We start from the raw sequence: 17,134 nt of genomic DNA on the forward strand, positions 1-17,134 counted from the left end.
CAAAACCTGGCACGTCCTTAAATGACCCCGGCTGTTAATAGGACGTTAAACAAAACGAACCAAACAAACCAAACCAGGTGATTTGAGATTTCCTTTTGATGGCGAAGTCTCAGAAATTATCAAATCCTATTATTATTTTGGTATTTTGTTGTCAAAGTCAGAATATTTCTTGAAATCTAAACGTAAACAAACACTCAAAGATACCAGTGTCATTTTATTTGACAAAATTGTGACACATGCTGTGAAGTATGGGGTTTCTTACATAACTGTAGGAACGGAATATTTTACTTCGAGTTAATTAGGCAAGATCTTAGAGTTGTCATAGTTCAAAAAAAGAAGTATGACGGTCATTTCGGTAAATCTGTTAGGTAATAGATAAAACAAAACAATGGATAAGTAACGTGTATTGAATGTGTAACTACAATGAGCCAAGCATTAGCTTTTAATTAGTTTTATTTAAGTGTATTTAAAGATATATACGTACAATTTTGTTAACTGCTTCTTCACCTTAAAGCATCTACCCTAGATTTTATGATTGACGGGAGAACTCGATAGACACCCGCTAGATATCAAAATTAAAACCAGAATGATTTTATTTTGGACGAAACATACAGTAGGCAAAACTGATAAAATAAGTAATTATCAATTATCGTAAACGACGAAACTGGTGGTACACTCATATGGACCTAGCGTATTAAACATATTTTGAACAATTGCGGATAATCCAATATATGCCTTAATCAAAATCCTTCCAATTCCAAATGGATCATTTCAGAGGTAAAACTTATACTTACCGATCAATTCGAGCACAACTGGGCGGAAATATGTCGAGAATCTCCAAAATCTGTAATTTATAGAGTCTACAAGAATGCAGTTGTTTTTTAAAAGAATTTTATTTTATCCAAGAAAGATGTTTTAACTATTGTAAATTCAGAACTAGAAATAATTATTTATCAGTTTAAACTGGAATTTGGAGAGGTATACCATGGAATTAATGTATCTGCCATCTTTTCGAAAGCAGTTAAGTACATTTATTAAAAATAACTGTATATGTTCCCCTTGAATTATGATAATAATTGTTCAATCAAATTTCCTCAACATATTTTGAATACTTTCATCCCTCTGTATATTCTCGCATGTGCATTGCATTACATTTATTGTTTACCTCATCTTTAATTATATATCTCTTAAATATATATGATGATCCTACTTGTACCTTTTGTAAAGAAGAAGTTAAAACACTTTTACATATGTTTTATGATTGTGAACACGTTGAGAGGCTGTGGATATTACTTGACAATTGGATATTAAAAAAAAATCCATTTATTTAAATATGTCAAAAAAGCAAATATTTTTTGAAAAAAAAATAGGTTAACAATATGACATACATAACCTTATTATACTCATTGTTAAACAATATATCTATAAACAGCGTGTTAAAGAGGAACAACTCATGTTTGAAAGTGTAAAAAGAATACTTGTGGACTATTACAATATACAACAACCATAAATAGTAAGTATACTTTATTCACTCACAAATTGAGGCTTTTTCACAAACTTTTTGATCATTAGACAGAAAAGAATTGTTTCGTGCATTTTGTCATCACTTCTGTCACATCATTTTATACTGATTATGCTGCCTTCTATGAAAAGTTTCAAGTTATATATAAAAACAGTTTGTGTATGTAGGTGTTTTTGAAAGTTGTCTTTGTTTCTTTCTGTATCATGTGAATACTTTATGTAGAAAATCTGAATAAAAATGTCAAAAGTAAAAATATCATATACCTCTGTATACCATTATTTGTAACGATGTTGGATTATAACAAAATGAATGAATGAAAAACAACCCGACCACGTGATTTTTTTAAGGTTTCCTCCCACAGGCTCATGGCGCGCTATCATTAGGAACTAACATGAGTTACAATACAATATTAATAACTGGTTTCGCAAATGGTGAAAATTCAAGTTGATACATTACAATAATTACACAATTGTAATACAAACAATGCCGTTCAGTCTCTACTTTGTAAAATCTGTGCATACCAGTGTCATCAGAGCACTTAGTATCCCTTTTTGTCACAACATGCTATCATGCTCAAACTCAACTGTGTACATATATGTATCCTTGAGGTTAAACCCGTCGACTGGCTTTTTTGCCGGGTAAAATCCTGTGGTATTCGAGTTTCCCCGGCATGTAACATGAACCGACCAGCAACATCCTGTGTTTTCATTAGCCTATTGTTAATACGTGTATTTTAATCAGTAAAGCCGTGTGCTAGTTTTGCTCTGACATAATCGTTGTCCATAGCTATGCAATAGAGCATAAACATATACACAGCCCATTCACATATTTTCTTCTGCATTGGATATCAAGTATCACAATAATGCCTGGGTTCTCCACTATCAGTAAGATCAGACAGGACTGCCGGAATCACTGATGACGCATAACATGGACATATAAAGTACATAAAATCCGGTTTTCATATTTTGCATTATTTCTGTATTTAGCATGAGTATGCAGTACATATTGTGTGTACTATCATGTACCCTTGCATCAAATTTGTCGAATTTAAAAGAGTGTCCAATTTCGTTCACATTCGGCATATTAACAAAAGAAAGATAAGGCTACTTCTGTTTCAGCTAGAATAATTTACTGTAGGGTACATAAGGATTCGGGGGACATGAAGGAGCCCCTGTTGCAAGATGGACATTAAGTATTTTATACAACCTTCATATTTGTTTTAGTTTTTTTTCTATATAATCACATTCATCTTTGCATCATTAATACAAATGAACATATCATTTTCTTATTACAACACAATATTCAAGGATAATTCTAAATCGACTTTTAAGATTATTATTATGTTCATGATATGAATGAACATTATACGTATGTATAATATGAATCTATTTGTTGTTAACTCACAAACGTGATCAACCTGCATATACAGAAATTGTGTAGTTTGTAGAAAGAGGTCTGATCATAGTATGGTAAAAGTATTTACTAACTTTATCATGTGTATTCAGATAATTAATCAATTTATATGGAATTTTAGGTATATCTACAATAGCATTAATATTCAGTAGGATATCCTTTCAGTCTCCGGGTGTGGCATTATTAGCACCAAAATACTATATAAAGTTTATGTCTATATTAGTATATATATGGGGAAAGCTTAAATAAATTGGTTGTTTTCTAATCAATCGGAGACAAAAAAAATTTTTTACACCAGTGTTCGTAGAGAAAAGATAAATTGCCTCCTTTAAACAAATGATTGAAAAGTAGGTTGTGATATTACTTCTTCGGGGATTGTGTGGGGTACATGCTCTTCTATAGAGGCCCAATATATGAATACTTCCCTCCAAAAAGTATTGCAATTTGTCGAGAATTACATGTATGTAAATCCATCTTTAGTCATAACAAAAAATCCTATCCCCTCCAACCAATTCTAATTTGTCTAGAAGTGTTGTTTTCCATGCTGTATGGTTTGAAGGATCCATAATCTTTTTTATCCAGGACATATTTAATGCATGACAAAACGTTAAAACATGTGCTAGGCGTAATCCTCCATTTATATAGTCACTATACATTATATTTCTCTTTATTTTGTCTGGCTTCCAATCTCACAAGAAACTGAATTTTTAAAAGGTGTTTTTGTTTGTAATTCAGTATTAATTGATGAAGGAGGGTCAGGGAGGACCGTTCATGTCTGAATAAAAATAGGCAAAACTAGAGTTCGAATAATAATTACTCTTCCAATGTATGATATAAAGGACCAATCTTTAATAATTTTTGAACCTGTTTTATTATTTTTATTTTACCATCTTGTTTTTAATACCGATTGGTTTAAAGACACCCTGGCATGGTGATTCCACAACATATTTTTCGGGTAGAAGTTCCACCCCACAATTCCGTATCGCCCCAATCCATAATGAGAACTCAAGGGAACTCGGATTATAGGATAATGGTTTACCAGATATTCTGAATTATTTATGGTAATTCCATCTATATTTGGATTAATTTTTACAACTGCACTAAGTAGTTCGTCACATAAGTTTAAAATATATGGGCTCAAAGGATCGCCCTGCTTTACCCCACGTTTTATGTAACAAAAGAAGAACAGTAACCATGACAATGCCTCGCTTTTGGCCTTAGTTGAGCGTTCGCCCCTGTGAGGAAGGCTTTGGATTCTGTCCCCTGGCCGAAACATACCAGAGTCTTTAAAATTGGTAGCTGCTGCTCCTGCTTAGCACTCAGCATATTAGGAGAGGGACGACTGGTTCGCCCGTTTGTTAGTATAATGTGACCGGGTGGGGTGTGCTGCTGGGTGTATGCTTCAGTGAGATAGCACTATAAATCGGCAAAAGTTCCGGCCTATCACAAGACTTAACACGAACATACCGCAGCATCCCAAAACACACATACGCACTCACAGCACGCATACATGTCGCACGCACGGGAGGCCGTCCTTAAATGACCTTAGCTGTTAATAGGACGTTAAACAAAATAAACCAAACCAAACCAATGAAAAAACAAATCAAAACAATATTGTTCGTAAATCTAACCCAGTGTTTCTGCTGGGACTCGAATAAGCGACTCTTCGATCGACAGCACAGCTCCTTACCATTATACTTCACTATCTCTGGTGTATGAGATATACTTAGGTTTGTCATTCAGCGATACAGCAATTTATATATATGTATGAATGGGTGTCTCGAATAACAGAATAGATATAGAGCTATGATCATAATGTACTCAATATTTTTTGAGGCATACTGTATGCTGAATGAGATCATGCAAATTTTCCTCTAATTCTACGTCAAGATATGATGAAAATTGTCGATTTTTCTATCGTCTTACCAAAACGTCCTATCTTTAATAAGGCCATGTGTAATTCTTATGTGTCGGATATGCACGTATTTCCGCACATGGTATCAGCGGCAAGCTGATAAAACTCAGATACACTGTGGAAGGAAGTCTACCTGTTCAAACTGGAAGCAGTTGGAAAAGTCAAATATCACTCACAAGGCTTTTTAGGCCGCGTCCATGTCAGTTTAACTTTAATGGAGGGGCAAGCATATTTCCTGGATAGATATCTTCCAATACGCTTCGCGAACAGGGAAACACATCACTCTCTCCCATACAGTACAAGTAGTCCGAGATACCTCTAACATATGCCGACATTATACTAAAACCGCTGTTTGTGATTACCAGTAAGTCGCATGTAGTTAGAGTGTAAAAATCAACCATACTCGTCATAAAGGTGTCACATCCGACTGAGCCGTGGTCCATGTTTCCCAATACGCCCGGCAGGGTTATGACGTCATATCCTTGGAGATATTTAATACCAGCATCCCGAACATATTGTTGGTCTGATGCTATGTAAATATCATATTTTGAATTGTCCAATTTCGATAGGAATTTCCAAATTTTTGTAAAATCTCTTGGTGCATTACCAATATCCCCTGCACGTGAATGAGAACATGCTAATAGTTCGTGCTTTCTTCTTTTTTGAATGTCGGCGAATTTGTCTAAAACTTTTTTACCGGGCTTGAAAAGGTAGTGATATAATTCAAAATATATATCAGCGTACTGGAGTTTTGATATCCATGGAAAATCTTCTGTGATATTCGATCGCATCCTAAAGTCCTGCGTCATATCCCAATTCATCCGTATAAGCGTGACGTCGTCACGGAAAACATTTTCAAGATGATTAGTTTTAACAGCACTAACCCTAAGATTGTATGAGTTGTTGTCAATCAAATACATGAATTGAGCAGTTATAGGTATTATAGACTCGTTTAGCTTCCAGTCATATTTGTTAGGTTCAAGGTAGTTGTCAAACGTGCATGGTTTGTCATGTCTGATTTTAAAATGGCGACGCGATATGATTGCTATACCAAATGTACTCAGAATGCCGGACAATCTGTCCGACCATCCGCCACACAGCCCGTTATATTTTCTGCTACAGTCGTACACCATATACCCACTAAGAGGACGATTTTCCGGGAACATAACTTGCCCCTTCTTCACAGGAGCCGACCATGACCTTTTCTTTTCCACATATGCTGCGACCACCGTGTCGTCTGGAGGAATGTCTGGCCTGTCAATATCCGGGAACTTTTTACCATTAGATAAAACTCTTTTAGGTAGGTTGTTTTCATTTACACTGAATAACTTACTACTGAAGTTGTTTAGAAGAATAAACACAACGATAATGACGACAATTATTACAAGTTTCCGTAATCTCCACAGTCGACGAATCTAAATAAATGAAAACAAACATAAAAAAAATAACTCATTGACAACAAACACAATTTTGCTGGATATTTATAGCCAGGAAATTAGTAAGTCTATGTATATAGATGTAATATTAGACAGTATATCTAATTATAAAAAATAATGGAGATATTTAGGAAAATGGATAATGTTTCGAAGAAGCAGTCTTTGATATTAGATGTGTAGCTAGAATATGCAATGCATTAGTTTTTTTATTATTATTTTTAAGTGTATTTAAATATATATATGTATGTGTGTACATGGTTTATGGACCCGAATTCGTAGTATATCCTAATGTAGCAACATTTATCTAACTCTTAGATCTCTTGATATTGTGTCCCGACACTTTATCACTAGCCCCCACCTCTGGGTAGTTCGAAACCCATGTTGGGCAGTTGCCTGGTATAGACCGTAGGTCGGTGGTTTGTCTCCGGGTACTCCGGCTTTCCACCACCTCCAAAACCTGGCATGTCCTTAAATGACCCTGGCTATTAATAGGCCGTTAAACAAAATAAACCAAACCAAACTATAGATATGTCTTCCTTCCTGTTATTCTTCTTTGCTTTTCTTTCTTTATAATCATTATAAGTATATTGTGTCGCTATCACAATCTTTGTAATATATATATTTGTGGAGAGGGCTTTTATAAGTTGTTAAAAACATGTGCACAATCCAATTGTGTCTAAACAAATTCAAATTAAATCAAAATAGTTTACCACAACGTTCTCTCTGTTGTCCTGCCCTTCTGTCACCCGACCTTACTTACCATGATTATTTATTTCCGGTTTGTCTGTGATGTAGTCGTTACAACATGTCACCTTTGGTTGCATCTGGAAAAAATATAGTGCATTAGAATTATACTTATTTAAGGAAAAGCTCACCAAAGAATATTAATATTAAAAAAGAAAAAATCAGAACTTATTTTAGTTATTCTAACTCAAGGTAGGAAACAATAGGGCGAAACATGAACAAAATATATGTTTACAAGGATACCCTTGACAAGTTATGCAATCCACTTAGAATGTATGCGGCATTGCTAAAAAAAACTTTGACCAAACGTGATAGTTAGTCAGTATAATGTGACCGGGTGAGGTGTCCTGCTGGGTGTCTTCGGCAGTATGCTTCAGTGAGGTAGCACTATAAATCGGCAAAAGTTCCGGCCTATCGCAAGGAGACTTAACACAAACATACCGCAGCCTCCCAAAACACACATACGCACTCAACACACGCATGCATGTCGCACGCACGGGCGGTCGTCCTTAAATGACCTTGGCTGTTAATAGGACGTTAAACAAAATAAACCAAACCAAACCAAACCAAAGATCACATAGACATCTCAACACCCCCTCAATTTAAGAACATCATCTAGAATGTATGGTCCAGTGCATGACTGGAAAATAAGGATGCTAGGTATTCGGACTTTTAGCTTTCATACTTTGCTCAATTCCTTTAAAGGTATCGGTGTTATTCAAACAATTTCTCGAGTATAGTTACATTATAGTAAATTAATTCGTGTGTTTGTGGGTAGTTTAAGGGTAAGAAAACCATTTTGGATAGAAATTGATATCAGATCTGTTTTCCTTCTCCAATTGATTTACAATTTTAGTTTATTCTCAAACTGTAAACAAATTATTTGTATTTATGTATTTTTTCATATTTCGCGAAGAGTGATTTTTGATGGGGTTTAGATATTGCATGATTTTGTTCATTTTGTGAATTAATGATTTTTTTCAATATATGCGTTTTGTTTTTGCAACGTGCAGATATTTACACATCTTAAATGTATACAGGGTGCTATCTTATTCTCATTCATTAACATGAGGTACAAATGTCATGTTTATATGAATTTTGTAAATTAGTTATTTTACAATGTTTCTAATTTGTTTTTGCAATGCAACAATATTTACAATTGTCTGCAATGTTTACAAGGTACTATCATGCTCCCACTAATTAAAACGGGTTTAATTGTTTGATGTTTTTTGGGAAAATAACTAAATTCTAGTGAAAACTGACAAAAGGGACAGGCGAGACATTTGATTACATAATTCTGCGTTTCATTGAAAATATCGAGAGCGTAACAGAAAAGAAAACAACATCATGTACGAGTATGTCCCAGAATACTGCAGTACACCAGGCATGGTGTCAGGGCCAGAGGAAACTACATCAGACATGGTGTCAGGGCCAGAGGAAACTACACCAGACATGGTGTCAGGGCCAGAGGAAACTACACCAGACATGGTGTCAGGGCCAGAGGAAACTACACCAGACATGGTGTCAGGGCCAGAGGAAACTACACCAGACATTGTGTCAGGGCCAGAGGAAACTACACCAGACATGGTGTCAGGGCCAGAGGAAACACAGCCTATGCAACGTATACAGTTCATATGTGGACAGAGTAGTGGGCAAATCAAGTGACAGAAATACTCACTGGTAGTTCAGCATAACATCTGTGTTCCTCATCCCCGAGAACTCAGTGCAGTATGTTTGACGGGTGTTACATAGATGGATATGTATCTTCATTCCTTGAAACGGAGAAGAAGAACACAATATTAATCTCGGATGGTTTTGTTGACTAAATATAGGTCTACAACATTAATAGATCCCTGCCATCCTCACAAGTTTAAGGATTTCCACAGAAATCAACAACCAGTGTGAACAGGTGCACTGTCTAGCTATCGATCGCCTTTGTATGTATATGTACATACTAGGCAATGGTTTTAGTTGTAAATATTTTGCACTTGACGTAACATATAAAAAGTATGGTGATGCATTTTTATGCTTGGTTGATTTCGGGCTATATGAGAACAACATACCCAATGAGTCTGCATCGCTTAGTTTATATTTATTTGTTGATGATCCTCTGCATTGCACTAAATTTAAATATCTTGTTTTGGTGTTTTAACAAAAGTTAACCCATTGAATACATGCAGGTCAAGGGCATTTCCTTTTGTGGAAGTTGTCGGCCGTCGCCCTTGATACCTACCAGCCAAATATTTTATTTCAAGGCATTTCTGTCGATCAGTAATTTGAGATTTTTTTACCAATTAGACCCCTGTTAACTTTTATGGATAAAAGACATTTGCTTGCTTGTTTAATAATTGTTTTTATTTTTTATTTTTTATTTTTTGTACAAAATTTGTCGAGAATATGCTCAAATTTTGGGTTTCTTAAAAATTCTTATTTCTCAATTCTGAAGTTTAAGGTTAAGAAAAGGACAATATTTGAAAATAGTGCTGGGTAATCTTCAGCCTGTAGCTTCGTTCTTAATTACGGCGATTATGTCTGAGACGAGTCCATTATCGTGTACCAATATATGTATTGCAGAGTCCATTACAAGTTATGTCAGTCATTGATACATTCTACAGGCATATTTTGTCAATCACATGAAGACATAGGCCCTTAAGGGGCATCTAAACAGCAAATCCAGTCAAAACTGATATTTTACAAGCTTATAAATTTCTACTATGGTGTAATTTGGGTGAATTTTAAGTATGTAAAATTACAAACCGTGGGAATTGCTGTTGACATGTAGTGTGTTAAGCTGTTTGTAACTTTCAACACAACATGAGAAAAATGCATGTTTTAGGGGGACATAATTAGCTCCTTTGTATCGCATATATTGCACAAAATAACCATGTCGTTTTGCTCACAAGTGTCTAAAGCACAAATAGGAGCCTTGATTTGACCATATTTGACTTTTATAATATTTATAAACACTGGGTTTTTTCCCTGGAATGCAAATGGCGGTTATGATTGATTGTACACAAATATGGCATATAAGGAGGTATTTCAAACATCACAAATGCTCTAATTACTATAAAGACCTCTAGACCGACATGGCAAGCAGACCGTATGGTTTGTGGTAAAATACATGCCTCAAACTCACCAGTTTAATAACATGTCTTAAAAAGGTCCTTCTAACTATGATCAGATGTCTTAATAGTATATAATATGAGTATTGTATTGATTGAAATGTCTCCCTTTCGGCCGACAAAATAAGTATCTATATATACATAAAGTCAAATCCAATCAAACACATGCTCCTACCCTGTGCTATAGATACATGTGAGCATAACTGCTTCGCTATTTTCTAGGTTTGGTTATTTGTGCGACTAAGAATTATGGCATGCTACATTAACCCTTAACTCCCAGGATTTTTTAATGGAACTGAAAAAAATCCGCCATTTTGGTTCATCATGATTTTACCCTTTTGCGTCAACATTTTTGATAAACAACCCACATATATTTAGAAACTTGAGAATATAACCTTTTCAAATCAAATAACAAAATTGGTGTTTTTGCATTATTGACGTTACCATGGTTACCAAAATTTATGATTTTATGAAACATTTTAAGATGATGAGAGTGAATTAAGTGCCGATATATACAATTAATGATATATCAGACTCTTGAGGAATGGGGATAAACACAAATAGTAGTATTTTCTATTTTTTGCAGTTGTTGTCATGGTTACTGACTGAAAATAAGAGCAGTGATTTTTGTAAAAGTTTTTATTTCCGTTTTCTTTGCCTAGCCTTCATTGTAAGAAATTTGGTTTTGTATTACAGGTATAATTGTTTAGTCAGCAGTCTATATATATATTGAAACTTGTAAAGAGGACCTATCCAGATTTTATGACAAAACTTTAATTTTTTGGATTTAAAACGTTACCATGGCAACCAAAATTGAAAATACGTAAAAATGCAATATTTTACTTAGAAAAACATCCACATGTGCTCCCATCTGATTAAAAATGTAAAATATAAAACTGTTTGTAGCTTAGACTGCTGTACAAAATGTATTAGGATTATAAATGTTAATCATAAATCATACTTAATTAGGTTGTTGTTTTCATGGTTTTAACGTTAATAATTAGTAATCTTTCAAAACATCTTTCGAAAAAGTTATATTTAGTTATATTTATTCCTTTCCTATTTTATAATTTTTGTCAACAGCTAACATGTGTAGCCAAATCATGATATTGAAGCTGATTTTACCAATGCGAATTTTACCGTTATGTAGAAAATGTAAAATTGTAATTTCTCTCAACTGTATGTACAAACTGTATCCATTTTTAGTTGCCATGGCTACCAATTTAGCAACTGACCCTTTTGATGTTTCATATCTACTTCACTTGTTGTATTTCTTCTAGTTTTTCAATACCTATCATAATTAGACACTTGTTCACAGAGATAGTACGAAGGTCATAATAACTAGCATCTGGTATAACTAATATACCAAAAACAGATTATACTGATAAAAATTGAAATTATTGAAGGCATGCAAATCAAATGGTTATCACCATCTTTGCCCATATCATTCTGTGTGTGAATGTCTTCCTGGTAGAGAAGTCCTAGACTGAATTCACAGACAAAAGACATGTAGAAATATATAGACAAGTGAATAAATTCCAAGTTCCCCAAAGGAACATATGTTATTGATGAAATTTTCAGTTTGAATAATCCAGTTTGGCAGACAAACAAGTTGATTGATATAAACACTTAAACCTTGGCTACATGTTGGTTATGGATTATAAAGAATTCTGAACTTTATTTAATATGATTGGCCAGGCAAGCCATATTTGGTTTAAATAATATATATATATCAATGTACCATGTTTTTGAAAATGATAATTTACTTAAGATCAGAATTGCATGATTCAGCTTGTTAGCAGCTGAAAAACAACACCAACACAAATATTAAGTTATATAATTTTAATCAATGACAGAATAGTGGGAGAGGTAGCTATAGGGAAAAGATGCCCAAATCTGCTGTCTCTGGTGGCAGGGGATGGCATTTATCTTCTAGTATTGGTCACACCACAAATATCCATATAAATAAAGTCCTAAAGCTGATGTACCTGAAGTTTGAAATGGGAGAAAATCAATATCATAAGCATCCAGATATGGCCCTCTACTGTTCGTGATATTTATCAACGATCTTCCAGAAATAGTAAAGTCCGATTTATACATGTTTGCCGATGACACCAAGCTTTTTAAAGTTATAACGAAAAAAGAGGATGAAAGTACTTTACAGCGGGACCTGGACACGATGAGCACCTGGAGCAACACATGGCTTTTAAAATGCATCCAGAAAAATGCAAACATATGCATATCGGACGCGCACAACAAAACATGGAAACAACAACGGTGTCATATGAATTGCTATGAAACAACCTGATAAAAACAGACAAGGAAAAGGATATTGGTGTAACGGTAGATACGGAACTTACCTTTGAAAACCACATCAGCGAGAAAGTTAAAAAGGCTAACCAAATTTTTGGACTTTTAAGAAGAACATTCAGTTTCATGGATATAAAAACTTTCCTTTTGTTATACAAGAGTTTGGTACGATCACAGCTGGATTACGCTAGTTCGGTTTGGGCTCCTTGGAAGGCAAAAGATATTGATAGATTAGAGGCAGTACAACGACGAGCAACCAAATGTTTACCAGGAATGAGCGACCTATCATATACAGAAAGGCTTAAGAAATTAAAACTTCCAACAATATCGTACAGACGGGCTAGAGGAGATATGATCGAAGTCTACAAAATGTTAAGCGGCATATATGACCAAGAATCTTGCGGCTTCATAAAACTTTGGAAGGACATGGCAAAACGGCACAGCGGCCGAGGAAATTCAAAGATGCTATTTCCGCAACAATCAAGGACAACGCTGAGAAGCAAACCCTTCGCCATTAGAACTGTAAAAATATGGAACAGTCTTCCGGAAGAAGTTGGAACTGCTCAAAATATAAACACTTTCAAAAATAGATTAGATGAAATATGGAAAACTCAGGACATTTTATATGATTATAAGGCAACCATAACTAGAAATGAACTTTACACACAAATTGTAGAATACTAAGAGAGTCCAGTGTAGAGGAACTTATTCTGTTCCTGTACTGGAAAATAACTATAACTATAACTATAACTATATACACTAATAAAAAAAATTATTTGCAAGGCATTACAGATTTATTCTAAAGAACACTTCAAAATTTCAAATGAAACTTAAACAGTCAATATTGAAGTATAGGAAATGAGCTCACATATTTGGATAGGAAAGCAGAAAGTTATGATCAATTCAAACAAAACAACAAAATCCTCAGAATCTATAAGATAATGAACATTTTAATTGTAGTGCATTTATAATTAAGATACATCAATTAGCTTACCTTTGATGTCATATATTAGGCAGAATCATCCATAAGCCAATGCTCTCATTAAATTTTGTACACCAGGCTTGCTAGTAAAATTGAGACAGCTCCAGACCTTACAAGTAATTGGGCAATATCTGAAATACAAAATAAACTATATTCATATGTCATTGATTGCTTGTTTCACTTTAAAAAATCCTATTTTCCATGGTCCTATTTAAAAAATACAAGAAAAAAATAACTTGAGATTATTCATGTGGAATATTTCAAAAAGCCTTGAAATGAACTTTTAGAAAGTTAAACAAACTCGCCCATCCCATCACCAAGTCTGAGTTTCAAATACTCATACATGTAACAATGTTTCTTCTTGCCCTATTGCCAGACATCAAGACATTTTGATGGTAAGATCATTATATGTCTCATAAAGGACAACTCTCTATCAAAGTGTCTTATGTTTGGTGTTAAGGTCAGAGGAAACTCCGAAAAATACTGGTTTATAATCCTGCTTCAGTGCCATCCTCCTCACTAATAATAACTTCGAAAACTTGTAATTACTTATTATTTCTGTCTTGTGTGCATCATTAGAGGATTAATCATAATGGAGCATAAAATGATAATTACTAGCTAACCAGCATTATATCTGCCAACACAAGTAACTGTCTAATTGATTTATTCAAATTATTTTCTTTCAACAATGTTTCCGGCCTTTACTGGCATAGAAAACTTACTGATACATGTACATCTATCTATATCTCTATATCTGTATACATTTATAAATGTATCAGTCTATTTCAAATAAAAAAATCTGACACAACATATACAGTAATGCTTGAATTCGGACCAAAGCTGGGGTGTCACATGTTGATCATCATCCATTTGTAGTAAGCACAATAACACTGTACAAACTTTATATATATGGGGTTGGGGATATGTGCCCTATGCTAACATGATTACATTTGTATGAATCCAACCTATACTTGCACCCCATGATCCAAACATTGTAGAATTCACAACCAGCTAAACTCAAGAACAGCTATTTGGTATAAACAAACATACCATGCAACATTTTTTCTTAATTATATATGTATCCACTGCTGCAAAACTGAAATTCACTAAAAGGGCTCACTTTTTCGTCTCCCATTTACTTCATTATGTAAAATGCAATAAAATCTAATTTATCCAATTTTAGTTGATACATACATATATATACAGAAATTTGGCAAACACATCAAGAACTTTTTACTATTTGTACCAGTATGATTACATACAAATGCATGTAATATACTGATACTGTAAAAAGTCTAAATTAAATTCATAGAGATAAATATTGATTATTCTGATACAAAATACAGTAATGGTGAAATGATGAAATTTAGTGTAACATCCCCCCTCCCACCCAGAAAAACAAACAAAAGCGAGAAAAAAAAAAAAAAAAAATCATAAAAAAAATTGTCGATTTGTGCTGCGTACGATATAGAACCATACATCACATGTACTTTATTGACAAAAAAACATCACATTTTGGAGGTTTCCTGTAAAATAGTGGAATATACATAAAATTGAGAGTATTAACTACCACTACTGTGAATTACAGGCATTATTTCTCGCTATATTTTAAGTAATGTGAGATACAAAATCGAATCCGCGCTTTGACGATTACGCCGGCTGAAACACGACGTCAACAATCAAAATAGTCGAAATAAAAGTTGGCTTGTTTATTCAACTCATAAAATGCATAAAAAAAAGTTTGTCAAATGAAATTTTACAAAGAACAAATGTTGTTGGATATTTTCTCCAGTTTTATTAGGTATATTCGGTATTTCAATAGGTAAGCAAATAAGGGAGATGCGACCATTTATCTTGCACCGAAGTGCTATTGGCGTAGTTTGGCGTAGTTGGGAGTTAAGTGGTTAAAGAAACTGTTAGGATGTACAGGAAATTATTACTAATTTTAAGAACATGTTCAGACAAACATTTTGTATATTTAATGACACTTTTCATGCGAATTTGTAGATGTTTTTTCGTGTTTGAAATTCAACATTATTCTGCTATATAGATGACCCTTAAAATGTTATGCAATATAGAGGGTTTTCACAACAGACATATTTTGCCTTTTACATCAAACGTTTCCCTGAGCCTGTCGGAGTCGGCAGTGTCAAGGTGTGCTTGCAGTTGCCTCCTCTTTTCACTACCTGTTCAGGCGTTATATCATCTTCCTAACAGGACAAACACCCAATAAATATTTCTATGCTGTTTCGCAAATACATGTTATAGCTATTGAATGTCTAGACGAGTGTATCACGAGATATTTCGAAGGGAGGTTACAAGTGCGCGCAGTGAACGTGGCAACGCCCACCGAAATATCGGGTGCATATGGCTCTATAGACAATCAATATGTCTGTATCATGGTCCGTCAAGCAACTGTTACTAAACTTCTAGGAACAGAATTGTCTTGCCATCCTGAGTATATTTCTTGCCATACACAATCAACGAGCAATTAAACAATTTAACCCGCTCCCGACATCCTGCCTTTTTTCACCAGTTCCATTTGAGCTTTGTAAGCATCAGAATGTCAACTCCATGATCTAGCTTGGCGGCCACAGTAGAAAGTAGGTGTTTTCCTTTTACTAATACAAGAGGATGATTTCGACGACATTGTGTTATCTCAAGCACGTCAGGATAAAGAAAACGAAATGCTAGCTTGTGATTGGGTATCCTACCTGATACTGACTCGCTGTTTCTGAATACCGTGCTTCAGCTTCGCGGACGCGATGGACATCATATATAAGACATATAATGGCCAAGAATTATATTAGCTTAAAGATTTTTTGCAATAATGACCTATATTACTGTTAAAAAGCTTATATTTCAATGTAAGAACTGCATTGCTTCTCCAATTTAAAATTAAAAAATAATAATGTATTTGATGTCTTTTCTTTCCTAGCTGAAATAATGTTTTGGGGGGATAGGGGGTTAACATATTTATTTGTCTTTGAGAATTCATGTTTTTGCATTGTTTGGGTGGTCGGGTGGCACAGTGGTAACACACTTGCCTTTCTAGAAGGCCTGGGTTCGATTCCCCGATCGGACGTGAAAAGGTGTGGGGTCACCTGCCCGACCACGTGGGTTATCACCGGGTATTCCGGTTTCCTTCCACAGTAAGACCCCTCGTGCGTTTCCATCCGGGCCAGCAAGCGTGGTTAACATAAGTTGGTATAACTTGTTTCGCAATTGTTGTAAAATAAATAAAGTTTTCATTTACATGCATTGTTTGTTGTTTAATCTGCAATGTATACATATTTACACAGATTTAGAGCATACAGGATGTTCCCATAACATACTTCATAAACTGGTAGTAAAAATATGATATTTATGTGAATTTGGAGAATTGGTGATTTGACCATGTGTCTTACTTGTTTTGCGATGCAACAATATTTATGCGTCTTCAATGTATACGGGATGCTCCCATAGTTCCGGACTATCACAAGGAGATTGAACACGAACATACCGCAGCCTCTCAAAACACACATACGCACTCGCCACACGCATGCATATCGCACGCATGGGAGGCCGTCCTTAAATGACCTTAGCTGTTAATAGGACGTTAAATGAAATAAACCAAACCAAACCAAACCCATACTATCATTTTATTAACATGCGGGACGGGGTTAACTGCTTTGTTGGTTTTCGGGGAAA

General features: G+C 34.7%; 1 protein-coding gene across 1 annotated transcript; it reads right to left on the bottom strand.

Annotated features, from left to right (window-relative positions):
• Window positions 1-4,516: 4,516 nt before the first annotated feature.
• Window positions 4,517-8,829, bottom strand: LOC117337322. The gene is made up of 3 exons (XM_033898242.1): window positions 8,709-8,829; window positions 7,047-7,110; window positions 4,517-6,265 (listed from the first exon to the last, which is right to left on the bottom strand). Exons 2-3 carry the CDS (start codon window positions 7,047-7,049, stop codon window positions 5,051-5,053), a joined length of 1,218 nt encoding a protein of 405 aa, XP_033754133.1. The 5' UTR covers window positions 7,050-7,110; window positions 8,709-8,829; the 3' UTR covers window positions 4,517-5,050.
• Window positions 8,830-17,134: the final 8,305 nt, after the last annotated feature.

The sequence above is a fragment of the Pecten maximus genome, chromosome 11 (genome assembly GCF_902652985.1).
Source record: "Pecten maximus chromosome 11, xPecMax1.1, whole genome shotgun sequence".
NCBI classification, from domain to species: domain Eukaryota; kingdom Metazoa; phylum Mollusca; class Bivalvia; order Pectinida; family Pectinidae; genus Pecten; species Pecten maximus.